Source organism: Sitophilus oryzae, unplaced genomic scaffold (genome assembly GCF_002938485.1).
Source record: "Sitophilus oryzae breed Bouriz unplaced genomic scaffold, Soryzae_2.0 scaffold_1586_pilon_pilon, whole genome shotgun sequence".
NCBI lineage: Eukaryota > Metazoa > Arthropoda > Insecta > Coleoptera > Curculionidae > Sitophilus > Sitophilus oryzae.
The window spans coordinates 318,640-334,294 of record NW_022146265.1 but is presented as its reverse complement, the minus strand read 5'-3'; the positions used below and the strand labels follow the sequence as shown (position 1 = coordinate 334,294).

General features: G+C 31.2%; 1 protein-coding gene across 1 annotated transcript; it reads left to right on the top strand.

The window, feature by feature from the left end:
- Window positions 1-60: 60 nt before the first annotated feature.
- On the top strand, window positions 61-14,088 carry LOC115879757 (myotubularin-related protein 10-A). Its single transcript, XM_030896741.1, has 11 exons — window positions 61-305; window positions 358-400; window positions 704-990; window positions 1,044-1,168; window positions 1,833-2,067; window positions 3,344-3,577; window positions 4,366-4,492; window positions 7,637-7,794; window positions 7,859-8,041; window positions 10,959-11,191; window positions 13,441-14,088. The coding sequence occupies exons 1-11, from the start codon at window positions 246-248 to the stop codon at window positions 13,670-13,672; spliced, it is 1,917 nt and encodes a 638-aa protein (XP_030752601.1). The 5' UTR covers window positions 61-245; the 3' UTR covers window positions 13,673-14,088.
- Window positions 14,089-15,655: the final 1,567 nt, after the last annotated feature.

Genomic DNA, 15,655 nt, shown 5'->3' with positions numbered 1-15,655 from the left:
TGACATCTGTCACATTGCCCGTCAAATTTTGACATTTGCTGATTAAGTTAACCTAAAAAACGTAACTTCAAAGAGGAAGACACTAGTTTTCATAAATATAAAAATTTATTATATTTATTTTTATTTTTTAAGCTCTAAAAAAATAAATATGGGATAAAAATTGAATATACATATAAATTAGTTTTTTGAGGAACCATTGACGTTAAACTAAGGCTTATAAGTAAATTTGAAGAAAATTCCCAAACATGAATGATAAAAAAGAAAATTCCGGCTTTAAAAGTTATTTAGATGAGCCTGGGCTAGAGGTATTAAGGTTTAGGTCTTGTTTATTGTTATACACAGTTATTTTAATTTTAGAATGTCATACTGGATGATTCCCAAAGAACTAAATTTCTCGATGGTAAGAAATGATTTAACACTAGTGTCAAACTTAGATTTATAATTTATATGTGGTATATCTATAAATAACCGTTATTAAATTGTTTTGTGGTTGACACCTAAGATTTAATAATAAACTTGAATTGTTATCATGATAAGATCACAGTTAATAAATACTGAAATATTTTAAAACAAATAATAAAACTTAATCTCTGTTCATTTTTCCATAATTTATAGATAAAGATGTTAGATTAAGAAGATATTTATATTTAATTCTTAATTATGAAATATCTAGTTTTAATTTCTGTTTTCACTTATTTTTAAGGAGAAACAGTTGTAATGGAAGCTCAGAAAGTATTAATGTACACCCCATTAACAGAAGGAATTAAGAAAACTAGAGGGGTTCTAACAGTTACAACTTTTAAATTGTCATTTGCTTCTGCAGAAGAAACTGACCCTGCAAACTGTTATCAACAAAATTTTCTATTAGGAGTGAATGATGTTTGTCTGTCTCTAATCGATTCTATCTATCAAAATGGAGATAAAAAGAAAAAACTTGTACCTGGTCATAATATTAGTGGAAAAGTTAAAGAATTATTGATAGTTTGTAAGGTGAGATTTTATCTCCTATAGGATGGGACCATTTAAATACTTGTATATTTTAGAATATGAAATATTTTGAATTTAGTTTTATACTAAGTAGTAAAGACAGTGGAAAAAACATTGCCAACGCTTTGTTACATCATGTATATCCAAAAAGGCATCAGCTTCTCTTTGCTTATGATTGCAAGTGAGTAAAACAAGTTAACCTTTAATATAGAAAATTAATAATATACAGGGTGATGTTGCAATATGTACCTAAACTTCTGTTTTGGGAAATTTAATCACCGCGATCTTAAGGTGGGTTCATACAGCCAAATAAAATAAAATAAGAATAAAATAAAATAAGAAATAAGGAATTCTTATTTGTGTGCGTTCATACAGGCAAATAAAATAAAATAAGAAATATATATTTGCTCATGCGCAGTACGATGAGGCTGGATAAAAGTTAACTTTTACGATTGTTTATAGTAATTTTACTATTTATAGTATATTTATTTATTCGTTGCCTACTATATTATACATTTTACTTATGTGAAATTAAAAAATAAATTAAATCCAAACTGAAAATATTTGTAGGTTAGAATTAAGCGTGCGCAAAGCCATTTTCACATAAAATAAAACAAGATAAAGACTTTTTATTTTATTTGTTATTTTATTTGGGTGTATGAACGCATGTACGGTATCCCATCTAACCAACTTTCTTATTTTATTTTATTTTATTCTTATTTTATTTCATTTGGCTGTATGAACCCACCATTACTGATCTATTGTATCCCACTTTCTTGAGTTATAACTCATCATTCAGTCTCAGCTCCGTATGCATGTTTGTTTATTATATGTAAAATTTCTAGGGAACCACATGATGACAGAGCAATTTTTAAAGAAGCTAGACTTTTTCATACAATACAGGATTGGGAAAAAGAGCTTCAAAGAACTGGCTGTCAAAATTGGAGGTTAAGCCAAGTAAACCGCGACTTTCAAACTTCGCCACTTTTATTTGAGGTTTTTATAGTGCCTCAATCTGTTACAGATGGTATTATTATAGAAGCAGTAGAGAAGTTTCGAAACAGATTCTGTCCTCTTTGGGTAAGGATGGTACAAAATTACACTAGCGTCTTACTCCCACTAGTCTACTCGGGCACCCAACAATGTTGCCAAATACTAGATCTTTATTTTCACTACATTTTATTCGATGTGAACCTTAGTCAAATCATCTAGAAATATTTTTACTATTTTTTTTATTCAAATATTATATTTTCTTTATTAAAATATAATATATCTTATATAATATACCTTATATATCTTATATAGCTTATATAATATATCTTATACAATATATCTTACATGTTATAGCTTATGATTAAGTATTAGATTTACATTTTCACTGAATTTTATAGAGTGACATTAAACAACCCATCTAAAAATAAAAATCCTAAAGAATGCAAAAATGCTGATGAACTATTATGTGTGAAAATGCGTTAATACTAACTTATCTAATAAATAATAGGGGTCAATGTATAAACAGTGTTGTTTAATTTTTTATAATAATTTTTGTTTTTGTTCAGATGGTTTAATAAGTTTTCTGGGATTTACCAAAGGGTTTATCTAAGCTTATTATATTCTATCAACGGTGGTAGACACTAGAGAGCTTTTAATGTTGGTCCAATAGAAGCTTGTCTTGTACAATTTACATCAAGTAGAAGGGCAATTGCACGTCATTAACGAGAAAAATTGAAAAACATCACTTTACCAGAGACAACATAGTTATCTCTAATTTTACTAAAGCCTAAAGCAAATGGAAATGCTTCGTGTATGCATATGTAAATGTGCATACATAGGAGAATTGATGGGACAACCAACGGCAACATTGTTGGGTGCCCGAATAGACTAGTGTGTCGTAGACGCTAGTCAAAAACATCATATGATCGAAAAAAAGCGGCGTCATGAATAACAATCGATGATAATTTTGGCGAGATCAATCTCTAGACGTCATTTACTAAAAATTGACACAAAACTTGTCAAAAATTAACACTAATTACAGAAATATTACAAAAGGAAACAACGTTTCCAGACACACAAATCTATTTTAAAAAAATGTTCTCAAATTTTAAACTACGCCATTTGAAAACTATTTTTACTCAATATAAAAGTAAATTACAACCTTCTTAAGACCAACTGGCAGTAAGCGCTAAAGTATGCGCCAAGTAATTATTGACGTCTAGGCCTTCATCTCGCTAAAATTATCTGATTGTCATTCCCCAGCCGTCTTTGACGCCGTTTTTTTTTTCGATTGGATGGTATTTTTTCATATTAAATTTATTTAGGCAATTTTTTTTGGTATTTGTAACATTTTTAACTACAGGTGTGGGGTACTGCTAAAGGTGCTGCTCTTGTTAGAATGGCTGATCTTCTTCCAACCATAACTGATAGGACTGAAGAGAATAAACTCTTAGAACATATAAGGAAAAGTCATCCCGAGAAAAAACCTCCACACATTATCGATCTCTCAACTCCAAACCCTAAAGAGATTCAATCGAGCTATTTGAAACTAAGGGATTTGTGTACCCCCGATACTCCATCTAAGTTTAAGCAACAAGTATGTGACATCAGTAAACAGAATCTTTGATTTTGCACTTATGTGTAAAAAAATATTTAGAGTTACCAGTTTAATAAGCTTAATACAGCGGGATATTTTGTGGATATAGAACTACTATGTGTTTTTGGAATCAAGGTAAGTTCATTGGACACAATTTACCTCAATACAAAAGTGCTTCGTTTTTCCGCTAGAGGGCATCAAACTTTAAAAAAATAAACACATTTTTCCGATATTTTAAGAGCCGTTATTAAGATTTGAATGAGATTTTGGGTGCCTATGTTTTGCTAAGTGCTTTAACATTTTACTTTTAGAAAAATCAAGAAAAAGTCCGGAAGGGTGGAAACTACCTCCACTCCTACATAAATTTTAGTATAAATATTTTCCAACTCCACCGATTACACATTTTCTGTCGTTAAATGGTCTCTCTGGTATTTACTAAATGTTTTGTCTCTATCACTTAACAAAACGTGTAATATTTCGTGTTTTTTATAAGAAACAGAGTGACCATATATCTGGTAGTAGTTTATGTCACTTAAAACACCAAAATAATAAGTTTTTTGCACTACAGTAACAAATAATACCAAAAATCAACCGACAAAATATGAATACAGAATCTAACCGAATATCTAACGATGAACAGCTGATTAAATAAACAAAAGTCCGCGCCGTGGCTGATTTATTAGAGACGGCAGTGGTCCAATAAACTTATTTTGATTCCAAAAATAGGTAGTAGGTAGTTCTATGTCTACGGAATATTGGGACACCCTGTATATTCACTTCATTTTTAGGATTTTAAATTTTATGCATTATTAGACTCAACAAAGTGGCTTAATCATGTAGCCACTTGTCTAAGTAAAGCCGTAGAAGCAGCTAAGAAAATAGATAAAGAAAATTGTACAGTTGTTCTTCAAGAAGGTAAGTGAAATTTTTAATTTCTTTAATTTACAGGGTGCCCCTTAAATAAGTGCAAGTATTTTAAAAATTAAGCTTGATTTTCATGCGTCTGTTATCCGTTGATACGATGGTCCGACGGCGCTCTGATTGGTTATAGCGTTTTCGCGCCACTTTTCATCCGTAAATTTTTTACTCTAACCCGTCAACGGAGAAAGATCGTACGATAACGGACGTTTTGACACTTTTTTGACATATTTAATCTAACCTTAATAAAAATATAATAGTACGAGAGCTAGCAACGTCGGGGAATTTTAAGAAAGCTGGTTCTTTAATGTATCTTTTGCTATGTTCTCCTGACCAAAGTGCGGGCGGTCTGGCTGCCGGTAGATTACTGCGGTTCACTACTACACATCACATATGTACAGGGTATCCCATTTTCCTGTATTTTATGGGATTTCTCGTTTATGGGTATAAAGATACAATGATGCGGTTTTCACATTACTTTGCTACTTTTTTATGAAACTAAATATGCTACACATATGTTTCTCCTAGCCCCCTTAGGCTCTCGTATCATCATATCGCTGGATAACGGATGCACGTAAATCAAGCTTAAGTTGATAAACAAAATAACATCTATTTTCTACTATACTATTAAAAATAAAACAAGAGGGACTCAAAAAGTAATGATGTGGCGATTGGTGGGCCTTAAGGCTAATGTCTCGACAAGCGTGTTTTGATTAGTAGTGGGAAGTATCGAATGAATACTATCGAAACATTCGATAGTTGCAATTCATTCGAATAATTCGATAGTTAGTAAGAAAACATTCGTTGAAAACTATTCGAATAAAAATTATCGAATAGATCCGTCATCTGCCTTGAAATATTGTATTCTAGTAATTCGACAGCAAAAACCATTCATTTATAAAATTCATTCATTTATGAAATTCATTTATTCGTCAGGATCGATTATAATAAAATATTAACTGAATTTTAGTTGTCGCCCGGCGACGTAGGTTTCTTTCCGAGAAGCCCGACAGCGGTCGGTGTTAATGCTATGAAAGAAGCCGGCATCTTTGATTTTTTGCGGAGTCAGATATAGATAAGGATACATTATTTTTTTTATTGAGGTGCTAGTATTTACACAGAAAATACATTATGAAGGGCGCTGTTGCCATATTTTGGTATTAAGTAAGAGGAGGCCGGGTGGATTGTTATGTTACACTGCAATAATACTTGTTATTTTGGATGTAGGAAAATTATTTTTAATGTTTTTAAGCAAAAACTGGTTTAATAAATAATAATAACAGTAATAATTTGTTATACCTATTAACAACAAAATTTAAAATCATTTAATATAAATATTTTTTTTTAAGTAGTAGCAAAATATAAACAACAAATTAGATGTCAAAATTATTTATATTAGATCCTATTTAAAAATAATATAGTCTCTAAATTTTTTGTGTGTGGCAACGTAGGTTTATTAAATAATAATAATTACAGAACTAATTTGTTAAATTTTAAAATCATGAAATATAAACATTTATTAATTTTCTAAGCATGCAGTGTAATGGAAGGAAAATATAAATAAAAAATTAGAAATCAAAATTATTTATAATAGGTGCTTTATATTACTATTTAAAAATTATATTTACTTTTACTGGCATTTACTTTAAAAAATAAATGAAATATTTCTTCGCAAAAAACTACATGTAAGAGAATTAGCATAAACAAAATACAAACATCGTTAACTTTTTTTTAAAATTGACACGTGTAAAACTTTCATTTTAATTTTCTCACCCCATAGTTTGAGTTCGATAACCATTTACTTAAATATGATTATTAAGTTCCAACTAATTCATATTATTAAAACATCTAAAATACAAATATGTATTTTTAAAATTAATTGTAAGTTCACCAAACCAAACCATATACCATATAAAATTAAATAATTGAAAGATCAGACTACGGAAAACCACACAAATTTTCGGAAAAATTTTGACCACCTGCACATGCACACAATCGTCAATAAATAAAATTAAAAAATAACTACTATTTTAGTATTTTAACTATTTTAATAAACGCAAAAATAGCACAGTATTTATACGGCGAAGTTATAAAAATTTGGAAGAACTAATAATACACTGACGCATACAAAAATCAAACGAATACTAAATTTCATTTATCAAAAGCATTCGATAGTCGTGGCTCAACGATAACCATTTAGTCGCACGGCGAGGTTGTCACATATGCTTTAGTATACAAATGAATGAATGATTTTATTCGAATAAAACCATTCGATAGTTGAAATCATTCATTCATTAACCATTCGATAGTCTAATTCATTCGATAGTTCCCATCGCTAGTTTTGATTGCTTTGGTTTCAACATTTTTGTGTTTTTTTCTGTTTTTTAATGTGAACTGCCTTAGAATATTTTTATTCTAAAATTGAATGTTTTACATCAAATTTTTATGATTAACAAATGTCAAGTCATTACTGCTTCGAGTCCGACGTAAAAAAACGGCGTCAGACGGCTGGGGACTGATAATCGATGAATTTTTTGCGAGGTCAAGTCCTAGAAATCAATACTTGGTCGGTACTCTTCTTAATTTTTTAATCACGCTTACTGCCAGTTGGCCCTCAGAAGGTTGTAATTTATTTTTATATTGAGTGAAAATGATTTTTAAATAGTGTAGTTTAAAATTTGAGAAAAAATGTTTTTTTGGAAATAAATTTGTTCTGGAAACGTTCTATCCTTCTTTATCTTTCTATCATCATCAGCTTTAGCTTATTCAACCATTTCCAATTATGGTGTAGTCTCCCTCACATACTCTCTTCGTTGTTGACATTTTCGTATATATTTTGCTGTTCATAATGACAACTTGACTCGAAATACCAATTATGTGGTACCAAATAATTCGTAAAAAAATGTTTTCTCCAAATATGCTAATGAGCCACCCTTGTTCCATTTGAAAAAATTGAGATATAATTTAAAAAAACGATTTAGGCATCTTTTAATTGGCCAAGACAAGACACAAAGGACATTAGATGATCAAATCTATTTTTTCAAGACTCAGATCCCTATAAAATACGTTTGAATCTGTAACTTCCTATATTTACTATAATTATTGTTCACAATTTTTTTTATTATTTTATTTGTATCATAGGAGATGGTCAAGACTTAAATTGTGTAGTATCAAGTTTAACACAGATTATATTAGATTCCCACTTCAGAACAAAATATGGTTTTCAGTCTTTAATACAAAAAGATTGGGTGATGTTGGGCCATCCTTTTGCTAATAGACTGGGACACATTTTGAGTAAGGTAATATTTGGAAATTAAAAGGACGCCATTTTATATACCTACTACATAACTGTTACCATTTTAGAAGCTAGAACAATCTCCAGTTTTTTTGTTATTCCTGGACTGTGTGTGGCAGCTCATTCAACAATATCCAACTGCCTTCCAAATAAGTGATACTTACTTAACGACTTTATGGGATTCTGCGCACATATCACTATTCGAAACGTTTCTTTTTAATTGTCATCATCAACGAATATTAGCAACTATGGTAATTAAATTTGTATACGTATTTTTATGTAAGAAATGTTATTGAAAGTTTATTGATAGCTTATCCCATTTAAATTTGAGAATCATTTAATAATAACTATGGAAGGAGTATCTACATATATAAAATGCTAATGTTTATCTGTGTCGTCTCTACTGAAGTAACGACTTGCTCTAGAAAGTTGCTTTTTTTTACTAAAATATATCTAATTGGCTCTTCTAAAAACTGTCGTCGCCGGATTTTTTTTTTCATTTAATTAAAAAAAATAAAAAGTAGTTTTTCCTGATGTCGTGGCGTATGCGCCAGGCTTCAACTAGTATCAATATAAAGAGCAAAACCACGAAACGGTTTCAATATGCCTAACTTGGTTTCCGGTTTGTCGTGGCTTTGTCATAGTATTTAAGTATTTTATTTTTTTGCTAGTGCAGTTATTGAGACTATAAAACACTCAGGTACGAGGTTCGTGTGATGTAAGGCTGTTTCGGGTAGTAAAAAAATAAGTGACAAAAGAATACGAACTAGGCGTGTTGTTGTGTTGTGACAATTTCAAATGTTAATGAAATTGCCAAAAAAATGTTAACGCGTAAAGGAGAGCGTAATTAGGGCGTTGTTGGGTGCAATAACATTCAATAACTCAACGTTCCCGGATATTCAACTCTCCCGAAACAACATTTTATAGCTTCATAGTTTCTCACCGATTTGACTACGAATCAAGTGTGTAAACAAAGTGCTCATTACATAACTAAAAAAATAAATAGATATACCACAGATTAGGTATACTATATGTATACAGATAAAAATCTTGGCCCTAATTCGTGGTACGAAAATTGTTTTTATGACGATGAGCAAATAAGTAAAATTTCCTGTGCGCAAAAATAAACTCGCGTTTAAACAGCGTAATAAATTGGGCCGGTCAGGCGCTGTGCACAATTTTAGAGGCCGTAAGTGGGCGTGCTATGTGCGCAAGCTAGTAACCTAACTAGTGCGCGACTCCGAAAATTGGAACCACGAAAAACAATGCTTTTGACGATAAGTTTATAATCTGTATAATCTGTGGATATACTATGAGAGGATAAAATATAATTTGCAATATTAATAGTATACTTTTTTAATCGACTAGTAATTAAACGTTTTATGAACATCTTCTAAAACTATAATTATGTACCTTTAAAAAATTTCGTTATAGCCGAAATAGTCCCAATTATGACCTCACTAGCAAAACCGATGTTTAAAACTATGCTCGCTACCGTAGTTGAACTCATCAAAAAAGTTTTTTTTTCGCTCGAATAATAAATTATCATACAAGTTAGACCTTCTGAAGATATCAAAATATTTACTTTTTTTATTTTTAGAATTTTCACAAATTATACTTCCTAACACTTTTAGAATAATAATTATGTAATACATATGTTCCGTATACTCGCTATTTAAACCCGTGTATTTGTATATACTAGTTGTTTACGATATTCTCCGATGGTGGCAGTACCGGCGGAGAATGCACCACAGAAGCATGCGTCAAGCCGGCTGCCGACTGTCGAGTCGACATAGCTTCCGCCGGCAATGTATCAATATAAAATAGTATCACAGATTAGGTATCCTATGAGTATACAGATAAAAATCTTGTCCCTAATTCGTGGTTCGAAAATTGTTTTTAATGACGATGTGCAAACGAGTAAAATTTCCTGTGCGCAAAAATAAACTCGCGTAAAATAACAATAAACAGCGTAATAGAGAAATATCGCTAAACCGAATAGCGTGCATGGACGTTAATAAGGCCAGGTGTTATTTCCTTTACGTGAGGTGGTATTAACTCTCTTCATTTATAATTATCGGATCGGAAAGAATTCTGTTCGCGTCGCGTCCGCTATTTATACTTAACCTAACTTTGAATTTAAAACTTTGAAATTGTTTTGTTTACTAGGTATTTTAAAACTAAAGGGCTAAAGTGCTTATTTCCAGTGCTTTATTGTTCAACGTCTGCCTAAGTCGTCATCTGCTGTAAACCTAAGCCTCTTTATAGGTTCTTTAATATTGGAAGAGGTGGAATCCATATTTTGGGTCATATTTATTTAATTAAAACTAAACCCAGCTACTTAAATATCAAATTACCTAATAAAACTAAAGTAATAATTCAAAACATAACCTAAAATAAAAAATCTCGCCGGCCGGCCCCGGTTGTCAAATACCCGCACCTGCCCATTTAAGCAATTTTTAAACGTTACTTAGAAATAGCGCTTGGTGTAATTGATCCGCAAATTACGTTAGGGCAACAAGAAACAAATTCTCTTAGAAGGGTTAAGTCGTCATCTGCTGTAAACCTAAGCCTCTTTATAGGTTCTTTAATATTGGAAGAGGTGGAATCCATATTTTGGGCCATATTTATTTAATTAAAACTAAGCCCAGCTACTTAAATACCAAATTACCTAATAAAACTAAAGTAATAATTCAAAACATAACCTAAAATAAAAAATCTCGCCAGCCGGCCCCGGTTGTCAAATACCCGCACATGCCCATTTAAGCCATTTTTAAACGTTATTTAGAAGTAGCGCTTGGTGTAATTGATCCGCAAATTACGTCAGGCGGTAAAGTTATTAGCGGGCGTTGCGTTAAAAATTCTCTCACGCATATCGTAACCATGATAAGGTACGCGTAAATACTGCATGACGCTATTCGGTTTTCCGATATCTCTCTAATAACTGTGCCGGTCAGGCGCTGTGCACAATTTTAGAGGCCATAAGTGGGCGTGCTATGTGCGCAAACTAGTAACCTAACTAGTGCCTGATTCCGAAAATTGGAACCACCAAAGTATATAATCTGTGATAGTATTTGACTCCTTCCTTAGATTTTTTATTTGATATTTAGAATGTTTTTTTAATAAATTGTTCTATCGTTTTTGATAAGTCGATATTTATCTTTACAGGGCAGTTTAGGTCCTCAAATAGTTTTGCGGAGTATCTGGGATTGGAGGGAGCAGTTTTACGATCGAGACATCGCTTTATTTTGTAATCCTCTGTATGATGATAGTTTCAAAGGAACTCTAGATCCAAGTCCAAAGTTATACAATCTAGAGGTGTGGGGTCAATGTTACTTTAGATGGATCTCTGATTTAGAAATCCGCAAAGGAGGCAAACCACAAATAGATCTATTTACCAGGTAATTAGTTAAATTAGGTTATTGTTTTTAAGTTTTTATAAGTTTTAATAAACAAATTTGCACATTTCCAGTACAGTATAATATGTACATATTAATAAAGTTATCGGAAATTAGCGATTCTGATTTTAATGAATGACAAATAAAATAATTCCAAAAAATGTCTATAGCTATGTGGCGGATTCATCTCTCCAAAAAAATCCATTATGGGTATTTCGCCACTGCACTGCAAGAAAATCTACAAAATAAAATAATTATTTTTTGCAAACACTTCTGCGCTAAACCTAAACGGATACTGCTTATCAGAAGTTATGTTTACAGTTATACAAATTTGCCTAACAGAGAAAAAAATGCTTAATGTTTCGGAAAGTTTCTCTTTCCGTCGTCGGAAGCAAAAAAATACAAATAAGAAAAAACTATTTAAAATATTTAAATTCAACTATTCGAGAACACTTTACTTTTTTAAAACAGATACGTCTACAAGAAACCATTGACGTTCTGTTAAAATGAACAAAACAACAACAACAGAACGTCAACGGTTTCTTGTAGACGTATCTGTTTTAAAAAAGTAAAGTGTTCTCGAATAGTTGAATTTAAATATTTTAAATAGTTTTTTTCTTATTCTTTGAATTTTTTTTGCTTCCGACGACGAAAAGAGATAAACTTTCCGAAACTAAGCATTTTTTTCTTTGTTAGGCAAATTTGTATAACTGTAAACATAACTTCTGACAAGCAGTGTCCGTTTAGGTTTAATGCAGAAGTGTTTACAAAAAATAACTATTTTATTTTGTAAATTTTCTTGCAGTGCAGTGGCGAAATACCCATAAAGGATTTTTTGGGGAAAATAATTCCAGATCGATTTTTGCTCCTTACATCTACTTAAAAACAACTCTTCAAAATTTTACTACATAAAATACCAGTTTTCAATTTGATACCAGTCTTGATCTTTATAAGATCTAAATGAATAAAAATAAATCTTTATAAGAAAAATGTTATAAATATAAAAAGTTATGAATATACTAAGAATGAATATACTAAGAATGATTATGAATATACTGAATAATACTAAGTATAGTTAAATGTAAAAAGACTTTTCAAAAGTGGAGTTAATCGAATTTTGCGGTGGACCGGGTTGCATATGTCCATAATATACCATGTAAAGAGCATAAGGTCTCTAAATGCCACCCCCAAGCTTAGTTCAGCAGTGAAGATGTCTCTAACGCGGTATACAATGAAATTAGGAAATTCTCCAAAATCGGGTTATATTATAACTAATATATTACTTTAAAGCTGCAAAAATTAGTTAACCGCATTTTATTATCGCTATGTTGGTCACATTGCGCCGTGTTTAACAATGTTGTCCTTTATTATTTGCCAATTATCCTAGTGTCAGTCATTATTTTGTGTAATAGCATATTGTTGTTGAATCTTTGTGAGTAATTCTCGTTTTTTGCTTATTTTCAGTCTTTTTTTAAAAATTGCCCTTTTAAGCACAAACAGTTCTTTTAAGAACTAAATTTTCTAGTTTTTGTATTGCATTTCTTGAAATTGTGTGTTGAAAATATGCCAAAGCATTTAAAGAGTCGAAGCAAAGAGCTTGTAGCTTCCCTGTTTCTTTTAAAACGATTTTATTTTATATTTTGAACGAGAACGTGACAATAAAGGTCCTTTGTTACCCTTGACTGCAGTCAGAAAAGTAAGTTAGATTGATAAGCACTTTCAAAGTTAGTTTTTATTAAATTCTGTGATTATTAGTTTGTGCATTAATAGCACCCTCTTACTTGTTATTACCACTCATGGCGTTGTAAGACGTACATCAATAAATAAATAACCCATAATAACGCTTATAATAATCTTCATAATGGACTAGTTTTTGCGAATATGTAATAAGTAAAATAAGCTATAAAACAAATAAATCAATTAATCAGTAAAATATTAGTTATTAAATTAAAAATAAAAAGTAAAACCCTTTAAAAAATGATATAATAAATATGTTGTTTGTCAATTTTAAATTAAGATTCATCTCATAAATCCATCACAATCTGGCAGCGCTGTCGCCATCGCTTATCACTCAAAGTTGATCACGTGCATCGGAAATTGTTTTGCGACCGCGTTAAAGACATCTTCAATGCTGAACTAAGCCTGGAGGCGGGGCTTAGAGACCTTATGCTCTCTAAATGGTATATGAGCGTTTTTTTACTAATATTGTTGCTAAGAATTGATCTTTTACGTTCATTATTTTTTATTCCAAGGTACTTGGTGTCCGAAATAATGCATATACACTTCAACTTGGATTTAAGCAACGGAAAACTCTCCGGCAAGATGAACCGAAACAAGGACGAATACATGGACTTAATACAAAAAGTAAACAGTTTTTATCCATTTAGCCACAACAACGCTTTAGTAAATAACCCTATAAATAATGTTCTTCTCACGGGGGACACGTTAGATTCCCAATCAATATTAAACCTTAATAACGAATGAGAGAATACTGTAATATAATAGATTTTATTTCGGAATTGTGTCTTATCCTAACTTGTTTCAAAGAAAAATAAGAGTAAATTGTGAGGAATTTAATTTTAGTTCATTTTCTCTCATTTGAATATTATTGAATTTTATTAATACTTCAACAATTATTTATGTTCGCAATGATTAAAACACAGTATTAAAGAATATAAAAGCAATATCTTTATACTGTGACTAAAATAACAAGCGGGTGTTAATTTGAATTTAAAATTCGTTTTTCGTGCGACCTTAGAATATCTGCTAATTTTTACATCACCATATTTTTTCTGTTGTAATACAGGGTCCGGCAATAGTGCGTCGGGCATCTGTATAAAAAACTTGGGAATTTTGTTTTTATATATATACATATACAGGGTGTCCCAGAAATAAGTGCAGATATTTTAACTGGTAGTATAGTTCAACCCCAGAAACACGCCTATGAGGTTTTTTTTGCGAAAAAAAAATGTTGAAAATTTAAAATTTTTCTTGACATTTTCCGGGAAATTTGAAAAAACTTTTTAGTGCCACTTGTTTATTCACCTGAGATTTCTCTACGGTGTATCTAAACCATGCAGTGTTGTAACCTCCTATGTTATCCACATTCTACATAGTTCTACATTTATAAATTCATAGAAAAATTTCTGCTCAAAAATTAAGAATGTTAAATTTTCATCAGTGCTCATTATTAATAATTATTATAGAAAAAAAACACATTAATTATTTTTAGTACTTACCCTTTCAATGAAAACTTAACAAAAACCACCGAAAATTAACTAAAACATTACGTTTATGACGTTTACGAAAATGATTCATTATATTATTCACAACCAGGTCACAAAAAAGAAATTCCTAAAATGTTTATCGTAATTTAGAATTCAATATTTGTTTTCTTTCATGTTTCTCTGTTTTATTTGAACCACTGATTTACAAAACACCTTGAAAAGCGCACATTACTTTGAATACCTCTCTTATCGCTACTTTACGAACTACTTTCAATTTAAGACATGTTTCACTCAACAATTTTAAATACGTATTTTGTTTTTTCGCTATTTTTTCGATGTATTTTGACAGCCCGACCGTCGCGCGTTGGCCAAGAGTGCCACGTGTGAACTGGTCCTTTGAGCCGCGCCGTCGTGGCAGGCTTGCGTCAGACGACGATGTTAAGCAACGTTGCCGTAGTTACAACAATTTCAAATTCAAGAGATTCGAAGCAATCAAATTTGTATTAAATTTTAAAAATAAAACAGAGAAAACATGAGGAAACAAACAAAACGAAAATGAATTGATTATTCGTCGGGCTGTTTTCGATATATTGAATTCTGAATTACGATAAACAATTTAGAAATTTCTTTTTGTGACCTTATCAATAATCAATTCATTTGTGTTTTGTTTGTTTCCTTTCATGTTTTTCTGTTTTATTTTTAAAATTTAATAAGAATTTGATTGCTTCGAGTGTCTTGAATTTGAAATTGTTGAAACTACGGCAACCTCGCATGACGCAAGCTCGACACGCCGGCGCGACAAAGAAGCAGTGAGCAGTTACCAACCAGTGATGCGTGGCTGTCTTGGCCGACGGATGGTTGAGCTGTTGACGGAATTGTCGAAATACATCGAAAAAATAGCGAAAAAGCAAAATACGTATTTAAAATTGTTGAGTGAAACATGTATTTTCTTAGATTGAAAGTAGTTCGTAAAGTGGCGGTAAAAGACAATAATTCTCAACATTTATTCATTCAGAAAGATATTCAAAGTAATGTGTAATGTGTGCTTTTCAAGGTGTTTTGTAAATCAGTGGTTCAAATTGTGATGAAGCCTATACGAAAATAATGTGTTAAGTTAAAAATGGGGACTGTTATTTTAGCAGTTTTTATAATAGCACGTACAAGTAAAGCAGCCAATGAAGTGTATTTAGTTAAGTGTGTATCGAAAAAAGAGAACTGTCGCAGTTACATCGATCTGTCA

Bases quoted from the DNA above. Each gene is read 5' to 3' on its own strand.
- LOC115879757 (XM_030896741.1), top strand. From the start codon at position 246: ATGAATGATAAAAAAGAAAATTCCGGCTTTAAAAGTTATTTAGATGAG. The intron at 7,795-7,858 runs GTAATATTTGGA...TTACCATTTTAG, and splicing joins TGGGACACATTTTGAGTAAG to AAGCTAGAACAATCTCCAGT. The intron at 8,042-10,958 runs GTAATTAAATTT...TTATCTTTACAG, and splicing joins AACGAATATTAGCAACTATG to GGCAGTTTAGGTCCTCAAAT.